General features: G+C 44.2%; 1 protein-coding gene across 1 annotated transcript; it reads right to left on the reverse strand.

Moving 5' to 3' along the window:
- Positions 1 to 4766: 4766 nt before the first annotated feature.
- On the reverse strand, positions 4767 to 19065 carry LOC123191045 (myb-related protein P-like). The gene is made up of 3 exons (XM_044604107.1): positions 18933 to 19065; positions 17703 to 17832; positions 4767 to 5517 (listed from the first exon to the last, which is right to left on the reverse strand). Exons 1-3 carry the CDS (start codon positions 19063 to 19065, stop codon positions 4767 to 4769), a joined length of 1014 nt encoding a protein of 337 aa, XP_044460042.1.
- Between the last annotated feature and the right edge of the window lie 1137 nt (positions 19066 to 20202).

The raw sequence follows: 20202 nt of genomic DNA on the forward strand, positions 1-20202 counted from the left end.
CTATACATCGATTTTGTCGTAAATTTTCTGGAGTTTTTAAATTTCCAATAAACCTCATCAGGCAGATTGTTTTGCTTTAGTGTTACAACCTCTTTCTTCATTTCCTCCCATTGTTTCATCATCTCAGGGGACATCCTCCTCCTAAAATAGGAGATTTGATTCAATGAGTCAATTCTATCCACTGTACAATCTTGTTCAACACAGATTTCAAAAAGCAACGGGAATTTTTCTTTAAATGGGGGCCTTCCCTCCAGTTCATCGAACCAAAGCCTGGCTACATCCCCCCTATTCAATTTGACACCCCTGCCCCTCATATACAGGTCTTTCACTTTCAGGAGGGATTTCCAGCATGGTGAATCATTATTTTTTTCCTTCACCATGGCCACTGAAGATTTCTTCAAGTATTTTGCCTTAACAATATCTTGCCAGAGACCTTTATTTTTATCTAGTTTCCACCACCACTTCACCAGCAAACTAATATTCTGTTTTCTCAGGTCTTTAACCCCCGGGCCTCCCTTTTTTTTAGACCGACAAATGCGGCTCCATTTGACCATATGGTATCCTTTTTTCTTCCCTTTACTATGTCAGAAGAACTTTCTTCTCGGTTTGTCCCACTTCTCCAAAGTGGTTTTGTTCAGTAAAAACATGGACATGTAAAAAGTTGGAATATGTGACAACACCGCATTCACTTTAATTAGTCTCCCTCACATAGATAGCACTTCGCTAATCCAATTTTCACAGTGATCAATGAACTTGTCATCCACAAATATCCAGTCACTGCATTTTAGTCCAGCATAGCTAACAGGCATGCCTAGGTATTTTATAGGAAAGTTACCTATTTGGCAATTGAACATCTCAGCGTATTTATGCATAGTCTTATCGTCCGCATGGACAGAGAAGATCTCACTTTAAAAAAAATTGATTTTCAAGCCTGACAAGATCTCAAAGAGATATAAGAGCAACTTAATATTTAGAGCATTTCTAGGGTCATCCTCAAAACACAAAATTGTATCATCCGCATACTGTAAAATAGCTACTCCATTTGGAATCAGGTCGGAGGCTAGACCTTTGAATAAGCCATTTTGTTGAGCTTTAAGTACCATCTTGGTTAAACAGTCAGCAGCTAAGTTAAAAAGAAAGGGCGAGAATGGATCCCCTTGGCGCACCCCTTTCGAGCTTTGAAAGTAGGGGCCCACCTCATCATTTAGTTTCACACTAACCGTACCTCCCACTAGGATTTTTCTGACCCATTCAATCCACTGTGGATGAAATTCTCTCATTTTGTGGCGAAGGCGACTATTTAGCGGCACCCTGCTGAAAAGGCTATAGCGGAGCTATAGCTGACTATTTAAAACTATGATTAAGGATGATCAAAGGCATAGAGATGGACAACCGAAGGGCTGGGCACAACCGGAGATGCACGGGTGGAGGGGAGGAAGTACATGCCCACGCCGTATGCTGAGAGAACGACCTGGGATGGTAGAGAAACTTGATCGCGGAACGAAACCTGCAGAGATGCGATGCATCAGCCAATTGTTGACGCACCTCGCTCCTTCTCCACTGCATCATATCCATTGTGCATTGCAGTGTTATCGGACACATCTGTTTCCTGGTTTTTCGTACGCCAAAGTTACGTGTGTGTTCTGTCGAGAGAGTAGATCGATTAATTAAATCTAGCCTCAAATTAACGTACGTACGTACTCTAAGCGGCTAGATGCACACGTGCAATTCCAAGGAAATATTAATCAAGCTGCTAGCTTGCTTCCTTCCTCAGCTAGCTTTGCAGGTATATGTACATCGCTCCCATGATGTGATCTAGCGTTTTAAAAGACAACATGGATCCCCAAATTACCGGACCAGAGATGGATATGCATGTTAATTGATAGCATCAGCACTTACAGGTCTATATATGGGGTTGATAGTGAACCCAGTGGTGGTGCCAGGATCTAAATCTTGTGATGTCAAACTTTCCAATACAAAATTTTGTTGACTTGTTCATTTTCTTTGTTTGAGTGTGGCGTTGCATTACTATTAACTTGCACCCGTTCCAAAGCAGGGCTTGCGTCAATAGGCCTGTCCTCATTTTCGAGTAATTGCCACCAAGAATTTGCAACATATGAGTTGGAAGGCCACTTCTATACAAATTAATCCATGTACCGAATTGACAAAAAAATCTATCGCTAAGAAAACAATATCTGCAATTCTTCATAAATACTCCCTCTGTATCAAAATATAAGACGTTTTTGGACACTATATGAATGATACTGGCGACTGGAGTTGAACTACACAAGAGTAAAAAAGACGGTTGGATGCTCAGGGGTGCTTGGCCGACATGCCAGCCACAGCTAATCCCTAGAAGGCTTCTGCGCTCTCCTTTTGAGTCTCGCATAAACTTGAAGAAGATATTTTGATACAAAGGGAGTAACAATTTCTAATCTCTTACTTTCTGTACTGCTAGTGGGAGTAAAAATTGGAATAGAAGGAAGATCAAACTTACAAATAAAGGGGAAGGGCCTTGTTCTAGTGTTGGATTGAACCTCGATCTGCACGGCAGTTCAGGTACAGGCCTACATGGGTACTTGGATGTCAATGGACGACAGGGACGCTGCGTCGCTCATGGCTCGCCCGAGGTGGCAGTGCCTCGCGGCTAAGATCACGAACGGAGGAGGGGAGGAGCTGTGGCGGCTGTCCAGGAACCATGGTCATGGGCGGAAAGGCATAGAAGTTGAGTTGCCAAAGACTAGGACTCCCTTTGCTTTAATTTACTATATGGGCCAAACCACCGGTTACCCAAAGCAGATTACTTGTGGGCCTTAATAGTCAATTTTCAGAGATTGTTTGTTCAATCGTGGGGTATACCAATTTCCTGCGTAGTCAAATGACTATACCTGGGAGTTTTTGGCCTACCAATTTCCTGTGTAGTCATTTGACTACGCAGCTAGAACGTCGCTTCGCCACTGTGAACCTGCATGATGACTTAATAGATTGGTTCTCGGCTGTTGCGGGTGACGCGCACTCAGGGCCGTGTCCTTGTGCGCGCCAAAGCCTGCAGGTCCTCCCTCGCATACGGTGGCTCTTTGGCCGGGTTCGCCTGTGCGCTGCCCCTACGGTCGTCAGCACCGGATGCGCGTCAGTCGGGCGGAACCGTGTTTTGCAGGTCGCTGCCAGACTGCGTCCATAAGAGCGTGGTGAAGCATGTAGGAATTAGGAGAGAATAGGTATTGGCTATGTTAAAGGACGTGATTACCATCAACGAATCAGGAGAGGGAGGGTGGCAGCTGGGTTAGAGATTATGGGAGTTCGGTGAAGCAATGGATGGGTTTGAGATTAGGTTTGGATGGTTTAATCTAGATGTGGGAACCTTTAGGAAGAGCCTAATTAGTATAGGTATAGATAGATAGATAAGAAGGAAATAGTCAATTAATTACGAGCAATAGCGCCAGGTGAGTTGGCTAGCACGTGTGAGCGAGCGAACATATGTTCTCGATGGTTGCGTGTTCTACTCCTTATGGCGCTTGCAATTTCAACTTCTATTTTTCCTCAAGCTCTTTCCTCGCGCTCACTCACATGTGGGTCCCAGACAGGCGGAGAGAGAGAGAGAGAGAGTTGACCTGCTGTCCAGCAGCACTATACTCAATATATATGCGACGTGTAGAGTTGCTCCCTCCCCGAACACCGAGTCTAATGAACTAAGGTATCCCAGCTCCTGCATGACAAGGCTCACTAAGGTATCCCAGCTCCAGCATGACAAGGCTCGGGAACATCTACGAATAGAAATTAAGATGAAGTAGATCAAGCTCCAGAGAAAATTATGCAGGTGATACAAGGATGCAAGGTTTTGTATATTCCCAAGGACCTCCATGGTGCAACGACAGACACAAGCCTAGTGCTGCATAGCTTGGGCTTCACAAGATTATTTAGCCCTTGGACCCATTCCGGCAGTTTGGTGGGGTTACCGCACAACTTTTGAATTTGGGGTTTCTTCGGGAACGAGAACTTTCTCTCCAATCAGCCACATATATCTGGTACCCCCTCTGACCGGATTGACACAGCAGCTCTAGGCGCCGAGACGAACAATTGCTGAACACAACTCTTGCACATTTTCCTTATTGACATCAGTCACTCCCAACTTGCGTAACAAGGTGAGCCCTTTTATGTCTTGTAGAATGATACGCCGCCATCCGATGAACCTATAAGTTATCGTTATGATCACCATGTTACAAATGATGTTCGAGCAACACCAAAGTCCACCATATGGTAGAAAGTGACTATGATACTCTCATGATCCGAGGAACAAAACACGTGTTAATTAACACTCCGTGTTATAACAATTGATTTCAGACGATATTATCTTAAAGTATAACAAACAAGTTTGGGTCGATTCAATATGATCATTCTTCTAACATCATACTCTCAGTGTTGTTTTAGAACTATTGTTACACTTAACAATATCCTAAGATCCGAAAAACATGATCATCAACAAGACATGAGCCAGTCTTAGAGGCAAGACTATGAACCTATTCTTTACCATTTATCATTCCACACATGCATATGAGTTTTTCACTGAATCCAACATTCCATGATCATAGCAGTTATAGCATGAAATATAATATATTAATTATTAAAATGGAAATATAATAATATAATATCATTGCCTCTACGGCATATTTCCAACACTAGCACCATCACACGGAGGCCCCGAGGACTAGCACACATGAAACCTACTTTGCCATGGGCGGTGGCTACTCTGGCGTTCTGGGATCTTCTTAGAACTCATCAGAGAGGAGCCAACTTACGAACTGCTCGAACTCCCTCACCTCGGAGCCTGTCATTGCATGTGGCATAGTAGTCTGGAGAAGATCATTCTGGGCAGACTGGCCCCAAAGATGGGATGCAAACCCCTCCCACCCCATGTCTAGGAGATCCTCCAACCAAGACTGGCCTCCATGCTCAATGACTGAATGCCCACTAGTTGTCAAGTCCATGCTTGACAATAGGGCCTCCATCTCGCTTTCGTCCTCCAAAAGCCCAATATGATTCATTGAGTTGTTCGGTTCCAAGAGCTCAATCCAATCTATTGCACTGTTTGGCTCTAGGACACCACCATTCTGGTCTATGTTGTCCCTGACCATGTGACATATCCCATTTCCACTGTAGGGCTCACCAAAAGTATGGCTGACAGTGATGTTGATGGGCTGGTTCTGGTCCTGATTACCCTGTGGTAGGCATGATGCTAATGAAGTGGCACCAATCGGGCTAGAGCCATCCTGCGGCTTGGCGGGCTTAGGTGTTGGCTGCTTCTTCGTGCTGCTCCTTGGCAATTGACCTGGCGCCTGACCGCCTCGTCGTTTCCTGTTGGTGGCAGAAAGCTTGTTGATGTCAATGGTTATGGTGGTGCTGTTGTTGGCAGTGTATGTCTGCTTGAAGCTGTGGAACTGCCGCCCGAGATGCAAATTCCAGTAGTTCTTGATCTCATTGTCGGTCCGCCCTGGTAGGTGGCTGGCGATTAGCGACCACCTGTCAGGAAGTACAACAAGGTGCATGCTCGTCAATTAGAGATATTTAAATGGCATGGCTAAAAGCAAAGGGGCGGATATCTACACATGAAGGCGACGTTTTAGGTCAGACTTGATAACAACGGCACGAAGACGTTTGACGCTTCTGGGAGGCATTGCTGAGGAAGAAGCCGACTTCGTCGTAGGTGTTAATTTCTTGTTTTGTAATGGTTCCATAGTGGTTGTCTCTGTTCTCTACTCTACTTAATAATTAATGAAACTAGCGGAGTGACACGCGCATTTACATGGCTAGATTTTATGTCATTATAAATATTGTTTTATATTTAAGATGTCATTAGTATGCTTATTGTATATGAAATTATGAATGATGGTGCTACACGGAATGACCTTGGCCGAAGTAAACTCTACTAATATCAATTATAACTATTGATAGGTAATTTCCTAACATTTGATAGAACATACTCTCTTCTTAATTTGCATATTTATGATTCAATGTCAACAAGTTTTGAGCATAAAGAATGAATACATCATGTAAGCATTCGTGTTCCCTTTCTTCACCCACACTGTATTAGTGATATTGTATTGATGTTAGTGCAATATCTCGATCAATGCTTCCGTGCATTCTTATCTTAATGTAATATTATTTGACTGTTAGCATTGTGACCCGTTGTTTTATGTGGTAGGATTTACTATTTTCTTGATTTGCCCACTAGAATGAATAAATCATGTTACTTAATCTTGTGTTGCATGTGCTGACAATTTGCATAATATCCATCGTGACATAAGCTAAATATTTGTCATTCATATTTGCATATAAACCTGGAGATCTCTTTATCTACTCCCCTCCTCGTTGGTTTTATTACCCCCAAGCTCCCAGCCTTTTCCACCATTCGATTTCATTAAGAGGCACGTTGTTATAATGGTATATAGGTTAATGGGTCAATCCATCACACACAACTGATTTGGAAACATATACATAACTTGGAAACAATTACTATAGCGGTAATCATAAATGGATGTCATTAACCATGACCGAGCACACCATGCATGGTAACATTTCAGAAGCAAGCTAAAAATACCATGCATGTCATTCTTCCTTGTCGAGAGGTGTTAATAATATAAATTGGAGAGAGAAATATAGAAATTAAGGCATCATTATTATTTCCCAAACGTCCATGTTCTGGACATTTATTTCATACGTGTATGATTGGAGGTACATACGTCCATATTTTACTATAGGTACATACGTCGACCGGGTATGTACAATATTTTCAAACCCGAAAGAGTAGCTTGATTCTTTCTAAATTTAATTTCTATTAGGAGGTTCTTAGAACGTGTTGTATTCGATACTCGACAAAGATAGGTATTAGAAGGGGTATTTGATACCGAATATAGAATGGCATTAGAAAGGGACATGGATACACCCGTGGAATAGTAAATTCAAAATTTAAATATACAAAATATACGAAAAAAGCCACTTGACATTAACTTGCCCTTTTATTATGATTTTTTTAAAGGCAAGGTAGTCTACAGGTGACATATTAGACTATGTGTCTAATTGGTGAGGTCTTGATTTATGTACTGGTCGGTCATGCATACCAATTATCGGCATATATGTATACCCCAGTTAAAATGAAATTCAAAAAGCCTGGATGTTACTTGTGGTAGACAGACCTAGAAATAACATGTATTTACCTTCAATATGTCTGCAAGTATAAAATCACTAGTTATGCCACCTAGTAGAAAAACTACTTTATGCGAGACACATTAGTCCCAGATTGTAATCAAACCATTAGTGCCGGTTCCAATGGTTAGGCGGGCGGCAGTCATTAATCCCGGTTCGTGTTGAACCTTTAGTACCAGTTCGTGCCACGAACCGGGACTAAAGGGGTGGTGGCAGGCTGGCGTCAGGCCAGGGCCCCACGAGCCCCTTTAGTCCCGGTTTATGTCACAAAACAGGACTAAAGGGGTATAACCTTTAGTTTTGAAAAAGTCCCAAAAGAAGATGATAAAAACTTCAAAAATTAAAATCCTTCGAGATATAGTTATGTTACTACATCTAGTAGTTAGGGAAATTTAAAAACATAAATTTTGACATGTTTTACAAAAAAGTATTATGAAAAAGTAAAATGACTATATCAAAATGTTCAGCACGAAAATCCGGTTCCAATTTCGACGACCATAGGCCATTTTGCAAATTTTTAGAATCCTCAAATACGAATAGGAAAAAAAGTTATGCTCAAATTTCAATTTTTTTGAATTTTGGTTAAATATGGTCAAATTGTGGTCAAACTACTTATTCAAACTATGGTCAAACTATTTATTCAAGAAATATTAGTGTTACTAAAACTCAAACAGTGAAACGTGTGACTTCATCGGTAGCTAAACTCCTGAGGGTTAATAGGATTGACAGCTTACATTTGTTCGGAAAACAACAAGCGCAGACTTGGAAACTAGGGGGAATAGAACTCGGAAGTTATGCGTGCTCATGCTGGAGTAGTGAGAGGATGGGTGACCGGCCGGGAAGTTGCATGATTCGGAATGCGTGATGTACACTTGAGCAGTTATGAGAGGTGATTAGGGACTAAATCATCAAATAATTCAGAAAATAAAAAATCGGCGGAAAAAATCAATTTTTTTGCCAACAAAATTGAAAAAAATGCAAACAATAATTCTTTTAGTCCCCCATACCACGACGCAGGCTCGTGCCACGTGGTGGGCCTTTGGTCCCGGTTCGTGTTGAACCGGGACTATAGGGGGGGGGGCTTTAGTCCCCACCATTTAGTGTCGGTTTCAGAACCGAGACTAAATGTCCTTACGAACCGGGACTAAAGGTCGTTTTTCTCCTAGTGCATTTTCTAATCCGATAATAACTTTATTTTTTATATCATTGTTGTGAGGTGTGGAATTATGTTGTTGAAGGTATATTATTCTTACTCTAAGTACCCCGGGTATAAAAAGTTGATTTTGGCCATATCATATCTAGTTATGCCACAATTTCTAATTCAAAAGTAAGGTAATTTTTTTGCTATATTATTTTGGTGAGGCATGCCAATTAGTTGTTTTAGGTATATTGTATTTATTTTAGGTCACCTAGATAGATACCCAAAGTTCTGATTACAACTCGTTTTATAAGGTAGCTGCATGTAAAATCCAGGCCCGGAAGGGTACGTAGATCCTACGTCATGTCGTGTGAGTATATGATACCTAAAAATATAGTAGCCCAGAAAATATATTACTACAAGAAGGTTAGAAGGTCAAGTTAGTGTACTGGAGGCATGTTACACTGTATTGTTGACTAGATAGTAGAGTGTGTACATATATGAAAGAGAAAATAAAGAAATATATTTGGAAAGGAATTAATTGACAGGGAGGAAAGAACATGCAATTCTCTTTTGGAAAGGAATCTGTTCGTGGGATGTACAACATACATTAGTGGGTGCTTACACTAACGGGTTAGAGGAAACTAGGTGCCCCACATAATTTACCTATGAATGCATTAAGCTAAATATTAGCTTCCATGTGATCTGTTGCTCACACACGTATCACAATGGAACTACATTGGGACAATTTATCTACCCTCCTACCCCATGTCTTGCATGCATTAAAACCCGCACTCATAGATGCATTTATTATTATACATTCCAAACCTTCCCCACCTTCTCATCGACCATGAAACTCAAATATTGCTCTGCTCTTGGTCTTACACATGCGACATCTTTTCCTACACTATTGTATCCTATTATATAATCTTAGTATTCTAGGTCGACATTAATTATTCATTAGTATGCAATGCATGTTTGTTTTGGTCCTTAAATGCATCATTCTACTCTACCGTCCATCTTTTATTCACAAACTAAACTACTAATTTCAGTACAAAAGAATTCTAGAGTTTTACTCCCTCCGTTCCAAATTACTTGTCTTCGATTTGTCTAGATACGGATGTATCTAGCACTAAAATGAGTCTAGATACATCCGTATCTAGACAAATCTAAGACAAGTAATTCAGAACGGAGGGAGTATATGATTTGTGGAGTAAACGTCGAGATACTACTCTACTCTCTCTTCTATACTTAATTCGCAAATTCAAACTATAAATTTCAGTAGAAATTATAATATAATATTTTACATGATCCTGACGTGCATGTTTAAATAGATAGTCGCTACTTTTTATTGCTGATGTCAGTACTATTCGGACTGTTATTTTCCTGGCTGAGGATCGGATAGCTAGCCTTTTTTAGGGTCGGCCAGCTGGCCTTTTTTCAATCTAGTCAGACCGCTTCCTAAGTATTTGACGTGATCATCTCATATTTGTGGTTAGCACACATATGCTGTATCCTAACATGTCACATACTTTTCTTCCTGTTCAAGAATACGTCCGATTAACCTGTTAACTTGCTGATTAATCCGTACTCATAGGGTCATCAAGTAGCCGATAAACTGATAAATTGTCCAACTTGCCGATTAACTTCAATTAGCCCATTAATTCCCTACTCGCCAGCCAACCGAACAGCTACCAGTTAACGATTTCCTCAACAATTCTCTTTGTAAGGGCACCCCATCACATCCTTGTGTAGTTTATATATAAGTGTACAAATTTTAGAGATGTTACTTTTAAGATCTCATCCATCAAAATTTGTAATAAATGGATCAAATGTTTTAGCTTATGTGGAAGAACGTGGTGGTGTTTTTTTTTTTCAAGAACTGATATGCCCTTAAAATTACTATGTTGAACCGTCAACGTAAATTGAGAGGCATGTTTTCTTCTTCACCTATTAAGGAACGAGTGGCAAGCAATCTTTAAATGATACGCAAAAAAGGAACGTGCCCCAGCATGAGTTTTTTTATAACACAATTGGAGTATTATTTTTGTTATTAAAATTGTAGATAAAAACGTTAGACAGATAGTCATTCATACGCTAAGCTCACCCAGCAAGCCCTCACTTAGTACATATGAATTGATGTGTCATATGTGGACGGTTGTGAGATATGAGGAACCGCTTGTCGCTGGTTGCGTGTTATGGCGTCACACTGTAGTTGCCGTACTGACCTCTATGGATATGAATTGATTTTAGCTTAAAGTGACAGATTTGGTGCCTTCCTTGTTTATGACGGATTGATCCAAACTGTTTGTTAATTCTACCGCAAAAAAATATATCTTTGCATGCATGCATGTGCACATACCTGAATCTTTTTTTTGGAACCTGGTAAATGCCACACGTGTGACACGAACACATGGCAACTCCAAATGTTTTTGGTGGCAAGTTTAGTGACGCGAGGATGGAAACTTTCAGTTTTTTTGGGGTTGGTTTCTCCTTTCGGATGACGATTTTAGTTGTAAAGAAGTCAAGGCCAGATTGCTTCGTGTCACATGTGTTGCACTTATCATTTGGTTTTTTTTGGGTAGCTTACCTGATTGCTATGTGATATGCATGTACGTGAACCTGCCATGAGTGCTAGTATTTGCATGACGTCTCTCTTTGTGCCATTTCGTATGAGGAAACGTGTCTACAAGTCTATCTATAACTTTCTAATGTATCTCTATTTATGGTAGCCAGTCTAGGCCCTACTAGGTTTTTTATGTGTCTCCAGGAGGCCAGTTTTACCTTGTAGGTATGTGATTTTTTTATGCATGTGTATTCCTTTATATTGCTAGACCTGGTTGTGTACGTGCTCATGATAAGGTTTATTTGCATCAGGACAGATTGTTGCTGCAGATAGATCTATATGCTCCCCAAATTGATTGATTTGTACATGTCAATAATGTTTGATCGTGCCAGGCAAATGTTGTACATAACTTTTTTCATCTTTTAGTATTGACTGTTCTTATTACTGTTGGAAATATGCCCTAGAGGCAATAATAAATTAGTTATTATTATATTTCCTTGTTCATGATAATCGTTTATTATCCATGCTAGAATTGTATTGATAGGAAACTCAGATACATGTGTGGATACATAGACAACACCATGTCCCTAGTAAGCCTCTAGTTGACTAGCTCGTTGATCAATAGATGGTTACGGTTTCCTGGCCATGGACATTGGATGTCGTTGATAACGGGATCACATCATTAGGAGAATGATGTGATGGACAAAGACCCAATCCTAAGCCTAGCACAAAGATCGTGTAGTTCGTATGCTAAAGCTTTTCTAATGTCAAGTATCATTTCCTTAGACCATGAGATTGTGCAACTCCCGGATATAGTAGGAGTGCTTTGGGTGTGCCAAATGTCACAACGTAACTGGGTGGCTATAAAGGTACACAACAGGTATATCCGAAAGTGTCTGTTGGGTTGGCACGAATCGAGACTGGGATTTGTCACTCCGTGTAAACAGAGAGGTATCTCTGGGCCCACTCGGTAGGACATCATCATAATGTGCACAATGTGATTAAGGAGTTTATCATGGGATGATGTGTTACGGAACGAGTAAAGAGACTTGCCGGTAACGAGATTGAACAAGGTATCGGGATACCGACGATCGAATCTCGGGCAAGTGTCGTACCGATAGACAAAGGGAATTGTATACGGGATTGATTAAGTCCTTGACATCGTGGTTCATCCGATGAGCTCATCGTGGAACATGTGGGAGCCAACATGGGTATCCAGATCCCGCTGTTGGTTATTGGCCGGAGAGTCGTCTCGGTCATGTCTGCATGTCTCCCGAACCCGTAGGGTCTACACACTTAAGGTTCGGTGACGCTAGGGTTATAGAGATATTAGTATGCGGTAACCCGAAAGTTGTTCGGAGTCCCGGATGAGATCCCGGACGTCACGAGGAGTTCCAGAATGGTCCGAGGTAAAGATTTATATATGGAAAGTCTTGTTTTGGTCGCCGGAAAAGTTTCGCGCATTATCGGTATTGTACCGGGAGTGCCGAAAGGGGTCCGGGGGTCCACCAAGGGGGTCCACCTGCCCCGGGGGGCCACATGGGCTGTAGGGGTGTGCGCCTTGGCCTATATGGGCCAAGGGCACCAGCCCCAAGAGGCCCATGCGCCAAGAGATAAGAAGAAGGAAGAGTCCTAAAGGGGGAAGGCACCTCCTAGGTGCCTTGGGGAGGTGGGACTCCTCCCTGGCCGCACCCTTCCTTGGAGGAAGGGCCAAGGCTACGCCTCCCCCCTCTCCCTTGGCCCTATATATAGTGGGGGAAAGGGAGGGCAACAATACCTAAGCCCTGGCGCCTCCCTCTCCCTCCCATGACACATCTCCCTCCTCCCACAGCGCTTGGCGAAGCCCTGTTGGAATCTCGCTACTTCCACCACCACGCCGTCGTGCTGCTGGATCTCCATCAACCTCTCCTCCCCCCTTGCTGGATCAAGAAGGAGGAGACGTCGCTGCTCCGTACGTGTGTTGAACGCGGAGGTGCCGTCCGTTCGGCGCTAGGATCATCGGTGATTTGGATCACGACGAGTACGACTCCATCAACCCCGTTCTCTTGAACGCTTCCGCGCGCGATCTACAAGGGTATGTAGATCCACTCCTCCCTCGTTGCTAGATGACTCCATATATAGATCTTGGTGACACGTAGGAAAATTTTGAATTTATGCTACGTTCCCCAACAATTACAATCAAAGTGAAACATAAATTTTATCATATGTAGATGAATGTGGTGGCCCATTTGTCTCTTGTTTTTTTTGCAGAGGGTAAAGCTTTATTGATTACCCTGACTGATAGTCTTGCTTACAAAGATCAGGCACATCGCCTGGACCAGAACCGAGCCACACAGCAGTGCGCTCTTCTACTCTACCAAAGTTTGCAAGCAAATGACTAACTTTATTTTGATCACGAGGGACGTGAGCTAGTCTCACTTCTCGTCCTTCCATCATGAGGCGTTTGGTCTGATCTATCAACATAGCATAACGGGAGCGGTCAACACTGTTACCCCTCAACATATTGAAGCCAACTAGACAATCAGTCTCGATCTCCACCGGCAGAGGTGTCCATTGAAGTGCCAGGTTTAAACCCTCCATACACGCGGACAACTCCGCCTCCAGTGCATCCGCACAAGTCCGAAGTTGGCGGCATGATGAGAAGATGATCGTGCCCGAGCTGTCCCGAAGCACCATGCCCGCTCCAGCCGATCCCGTCAAGGGGCAAAAGGACCCATCAACATTGAGTTTGGCCCAACCCGTCGGGGGAGGTGACCATCTGGCAGGGGGCGGGATGCTCGTCGGCGTCCTAGTAGGCGATGTCGTGTGCAGCAACTCCACCGCTTGCTTACCCTTCACCGGGTCAGCCTCCGGCCGGTTCTGCGAGCCGATGATGGACTCCACGTAGCTCAACAGGAAGCGGCAAGAAACCTCGACAGGGGCCGGCGTCTTGTCGTGCGTGACTTCATTCTGGACATGCCAACAGCGCCATAGCAGCATCATCATCTCCAGCCGCTCCCGGTCCGGGAGATCGCAGAGGCTTTGGGCAAGCCACTCCGACCCCATCCTCCTGAACGACCGTACCTCAGGGATGTGCCAGTGTTCTCCCATAGCTTGCCATAGCCCGACAGTCCGTGGGCACCTGCAAAACGCGTGAAACGTGTCCTCCGGCACGGAAGCACAGAGAGGGCACAAGTCAGAAACCTCAAGACCCCGACATTTCTTGTTCACCCAGGTGGGTAGACAATCAGTGACGAGTCTCCAAACAAAGGTGCGCACCTTGGGAGGAGCAGGGCACCTCCATATAAAAGACCAGACGGCCCGTTTCCCGTCCGGTGCCCTGCTCGCCGCAACTGATGAAGGCCTCAAACGAACCTCCAGAGCTAGTCGATAAGCACTCCGAACCGTGAAGGTGCCGCTTCTCTCCGGAGCCCATGCAATAATGTCCTCACCCAACCGGGGAGACGTTCTTATCTTCAGTATCTCTTCCGCATCAACCGGGTAGAAAACTTGGTTTATCACGGCCGTCCTCCAAGCACCATGGTTGTCAAGGAGGTCCGCCACTCGCCTCAATCTGCATCTGCCCTGCAGTGTGATAGGTTTGCCGGAGCCATTCCTCGGGATCCACCTATCGCGCCATATACGAATGGACTCCCCATTCCCCACACACCAAATAAGCCCTTGTTTCAACAATTCCAAACCATATTGCACCCTTGCCACGTAGCGGAAGCTCCCGTCCGAAATATTGTATCCTCCAGCTCGCCATTAGGATAATACCGTGCCTTTAGAAGCCGCGCACACAAGCTGTTTGGGTTGGACAGCAGCCTCCAAGCTTGTCGTGCCAGTAGCGCTTGATTGAAGAGCCTTAGATCTGGGAAGCCGAGACCTCCTTGTGCTTTCGGTTTGATCAGGTGAGTCCACGCCTTCCAATGCATCTTCTTCTGGCCCTTCTCCACACCCCAGTAGAAATTGCGTATCATCCGCATGAGATCCTCACAGGTGGAGGCGGGGAGGCGAAACACACTCATAATGTATGTGGGGATCGCCAAGGCCACCGACTTGATCAAGACTTCTCTCCCGCTTTGAGCTAGCATTTGTGCCGCGTCCCACTCAACCATTCTCTTTGTAAACTTCTGTTGCAAGTTCTGGAACTTATCCTTGGTCATGCGTCCGGATGGGGTGGGTAGCCCAAGGTAGCGTTCTTCGAAACTATGCTGCTGTACCCCCAACACTTGCTTGACCTCCTCTCAAGTATTAGCAGGACAGTGTTCCCTGAACAAGATGGAGCATTTATGCGGATTGATAAGTTGGCCAGTAGCTCGGGCATAAGAATTCAGTGCCTCCTTGACGTTGTTTGCTTCAGCTGCAGTTGCGCGAAAGAATAGCAAAGTATCATCGTCAAACAACAGATGCGGGATGCTGGGTGCCCTTGGGCAGACCCTTACGGGCGTGATCTCTTGGACCTGCACTTTCTGACGCAAGATGGCAGCAAGACCGTCAGCCACTAAGAGAAATAAGAAAGGGGAAAGGGGATCTCCCTGCCAAAGCCCGTGCTTGGTGCAAACGAATCTGAGAGGGTTCCGTTAAGATTTATGCAATACCGAACCGAGGTGACACATGCCATAATCCACTTCACCCATTGGGTCGCAAAACCCATTCTCTGCATCACTTGCTCGAGAAATCTCCAATCCACTCTATCGTAAGCTTTTGACAAGTCCAGCTTGTAAGCCCAAAAACTCCTCTCCGGGTCCTTTTCCTACCATATAGTGTGTACACTCAAATGCAATGAGGGCATTATCGGTGATGAGCCTCCCGGGGACAAAGGCACTCCGCTCCTCAGACACCACATCACCAAGGATAGGCCTGAGCCGGTTGACCAGACATTTTGAGATGATTTTGTACACCACGTTGCATAAGCTGATGGGCCTAAACTCCGTCATCATCTTTGGGTTGTCCACTTTTGGAATGAGGACAATTGTAGTGGCATTTACTCCCTCCGGCATAATACCCGTAGCAAAGAACTTGCTAACTGCTGCAATGATATCATCCTTGAGAATGCTCCAATGGCGCTGAAAGAACCTGGCCGGGAGGCCGTCCGGTCCCGGCGCCTTCAGGGGACCAATCTGAAATAACGCGTCACTGATTTCCTTTTCAGAGAACTGGCCACAGAGCTTTGTATTCATCTCGGCCGTGATCACCTCCTCAAACAGCGGCACTACAGTCTCAGGGAGCAAAGTTTGGTCAGCTTCAAAATGGTTCCGAAAATAGGCGAGCGCCATACCTGACATAACATGATGAGCTGTTTGGTAATTTCCCTCGGCATCAAGCAGCCCCTTGATCTTATTCTTGCGTGCTCTCCACCTGGCCTTGCGGTGAAAAAACTTAGTATTTCGATCACCATGCTTTAGCCATTCTACTCACGATCGTTGAAGCCACATCATTTCCTCCTTATATAGCAGTTCGTTCATATGATCAGATTCCTTCTGTATCTCATTATGGTCTGCATTCATATTGGTGAGCTCCTCCAATCTTGTTCTGGATTTCTCAATTTCCTTTGTGATGTTACCCACCTTCTTGCTGCTCCCCTTGTGTAACGCCAGCAATGTCGACCGGAGGGCCGCGCTGATATTGCCCTGGTGGCCCTCTGCACCGGCTGCTTTCCAGGCCGCTTCAACTACCTCCGTCAGTGCCGGTTCTCTTTCCCACATAACTTCGTATCTACGCGTCTTTCCGGTCTGCACCCTAGTCTCCCGCGCACATCGTAGGATGATGGGGCAGTGATCCGAGCAGGGGGACGTGAGGTGCGCCACTTGGCACTCCGGGAGCCCCAACTCAGAGTTTGCCCTCCTATGGAGAGAGCCGCGTCGGCCATTGAGGGTGGGGGTGATCATGGGGGAGTCATTTGTCTCTTGTTTTAATAGGTAGATGGTTGTGTGCATCGTAATGATGTGGAGGCCGAAAGAAAAGGCTAGGGTTTGTTGTACAGCACAGAAAGCTCAGTGTAGATTATAGAGGGGCAGCTGCTAGTAGTCTAGTAGTAGAGCCCTTGATCTTAGCAGTCAGCATATAAGTATATTATAAGCTAGACACTGTTAAACATTTAAGACACGTGGGCGCTGCACTATACCTGCTGGGCCAACGGACAACAACTGGATAGCCAGATATTAAAAAAAGGGTGATCTTCGTTCAGAATAGAAAAAGAAATATAGGTACTACGATTAAGAGTTTCGACAGGTCCAATTCACTACTTTGTTACCGTGAAGCAAACCAAGCAAGTGGCAGACTCTTAGCAAAAGTAGCATACATGTTCAAAAGTTTATCTCTGCGGGACACCGACCCGACTGATTTTATACCATCCCTGATTGTAAATGATAATGCTATTCTCTGACGAATGAAACCATTACATTGTCAAGAAAAGAGAGTAATGGTAGATCCACAGATTTGTTTTCCAGACGAAACGAGTTTAAAGGCTTAATTACGTGGAGGCCCATGGTAGAATCATGGGGATTATATTTATTAGTTAAAATCAGGGATGGATTTAGTGGTAGGATGCGGATACGTCCGTAAATAACATAACGTGCGTAGGTAGGTTTAGTATTATAATCCCTCCGTCCCAAATTTACAAGTAACTCGGACATAGGTAATATGTTGGATGATTAAACCTATAGCTAATTGACAACAGAAACCTATAGCTAATTGTCCCCATTGTTCCCGTGTCTTTGCAGATGAATAAGACCAGTGAAGGTTTTATATCGGATGATAAGCCCTATAGCAAATTGACAAAAGAAACCTATAACTAAGACATCAGTGAACTGGTACCTGTTGCCATTGGTGGCATGGAGCTTCACGATGAGATCGTCCTCCTCCTTAGAGAAGTTGCCCCTCTTCAGCCCGCCCCTCAGGTAGTTGAGCCACCGCAGCCTGCAACTCTTGCCACACCTCAGTAGCCCTGTATATGTACAACTTACGGAAGCAGGAAGAGATTAAAAAATATTACCTCCGTTTTAAATCAGTTGTCTTAGATTTATCTAGACATAGATGTATCTGTTAAATTGATCTCTTTCCCAGGCCCATTGGACCGTTGACCCACGCCCTGATTGGGGGTGTCCAGCCCAAGCAAGGCTGGTGGGCCCCTGTCGCGCAGTGCCATTTAGAGGAGGTGGGGACCACGACACAAATTACGAGGTTCGTCTCCGCCACTGCTCCCCACTCCTAACCCTACTCCGATCGGGAGGGAGGCACTGAAGCGATGGGAAGCGCCATGAGCCACTTCACCATGGACCACCACTACTCTCTGCCATCATCGGCCACCGTCACCATGGCCGACACCGAGAGCTCCTCGAGCCAAAGTGAAGGTAAAGTACTGCGAATCATCTAGCCTACCCAATCCAGAGGATCTAACAGTATCTAGACAGTTTTAGGGGTTATTTGTATACCGGGTATTTAGAGATCTAGTTTTTCTTAAACTCATCTAGCAGCGTAACAAACTAAAACTTTGTTTGGTTTTGCATAACTAACTCATAGATATCCCAAACCGATTCTTGTAACACCCAAAAACCCAAGTTTTTGGGAAAACGACTATTAGTCCTTTTTGTATGAACACGTTTATCCTAAACTCAACAACCTACTTCCTAGTTTCTAGCTGCTGCGTTTTCCCGCTGTGCCCTACCTGCATGCAAACACGATCACACCCATCCTGTTTTCTCGTGAAAGATAACCAAAACGTGGTTTTGTACATGCGTTATTTAATGATCTGTAAATCCAAACAGAATCTTCTACGCGTGATTTCCTAACAGATTATTAGCAAAAACTGGTTTCCTATAAAATGTTCTTAAAACGGGTTTTGATAATACTGAGGATAATTACTCTCTATCCAAACAACCACTTAGTGTTAGATAGAGCCGTATCTAGACAAATCAAGAATAACTAACTAGAAACTGGCGGATTACTATCTAGCTAGTTAACTAATGTGTCTGAAAAATAAGTTTCAATTATTTATAGGTTGCGGCTGCAAACAAAGAAAATAGCTTTAAGTAGTCACATATTTACCTGCATTCTTGGGCAGAGACCTCCATGATCCCTCACCATGCTGGGCTATGTAGTTTGCAAGTATGCCGTCCTCCTCCTTGGTCCACTTTCCTTGCTTCAGCCCCAGCTTCTGGCAGCATGGCGCCCTCCCCATCCCCACGGTCGATCTCGATCCTCGCCCTGTCCAGCAAATTAAGCAACCAAATCTCACGTGGTCGTGCCGGCGATAGAGCAATATGCACTACACACGCTAGCTGGTTTGGTGGTAGTTAGTAGCTACTCCACCCTTGAATACAACAGGGTTATAGCTTGATCCAAGCCTAGGTACGTAGTAGGTCCCTCGTCTCTTTCTTGGCCACACACGGCGGCAAGATGAGGCGCCATAATATAGCACCGCGCGAGCCTTCAGTCAAGCAATAGTACTGGTAGTACCTACCTAGGATGGTCAATTTAAGTTTGGCCCGAGTAGGAGAGAGGGACCTCGTACGCAAGCCGTCACAATCGTTCCTTGCACGGCCTCCCCGAGCGACCTCGTTTTCTGCAGTTCTGCACACAATGATAGCTATACATACCGGCTGCTTTATAATGTACTTCCTTCGTTTCTTTTCACTTCGCATATAAGATTTGTCTTAAGTCAAACTTCATAAAATTTAATCATAATTGTATAGAAAGTTGTCAGCATCTATATTATTACAAATACGCAATATGAAAGTTAATTCAATGACACATCTAATGATATTGATTTCATATTGAGAGTGTTGATTTTTGTCCTATTATTTTAGTCAAAATCTAGTACGTTTGACTAAAAGCAAATTTATATATGGACCAAAAAGAAAATAAGGAAGTATGAAAGCAACTACCGCTTTAAAATCGCCCGGCTCTGCAGTTGTCACCAGTGGACGATCACCTACGTTGGCCTCGGTGGCCTCGGTGCCAGCCGCATCTCTTCCGCTGGCCTCGGTGCCACCTACGTTGGCCATGGAAGCCTCCGCGCTATCTGCGCCAGTCACCTATGTCCCAGTCCCAGCGCAGGATTTTCCTCGGCAACGTTCATCGTGTACTGCAAGCTAAAAATCCTATTAGTATGACCGAGCAATCAGCAAGGAGCATGCGGTATGCAGGACCGCCGATGCTTGCCGCTAATTTTAAATTTCCCTTATATGTTTCTCATATTCGTGCACTAAATTTATTTGATAGACATCATAGGTTAACGAAAAAGGATTTTCACTCGCTTTATATTATAAAGGAACCATCATCCACATCCAAGCAAACTGATACAAATACACGTCAC

This window comes from Triticum aestivum, chromosome 1A (genome assembly GCF_018294505.1).
Source record: "Triticum aestivum cultivar Chinese Spring chromosome 1A, IWGSC CS RefSeq v2.1, whole genome shotgun sequence".
NCBI classification, from domain to species: Eukaryota; Viridiplantae; Streptophyta; class Magnoliopsida; order Poales; family Poaceae; genus Triticum; species Triticum aestivum.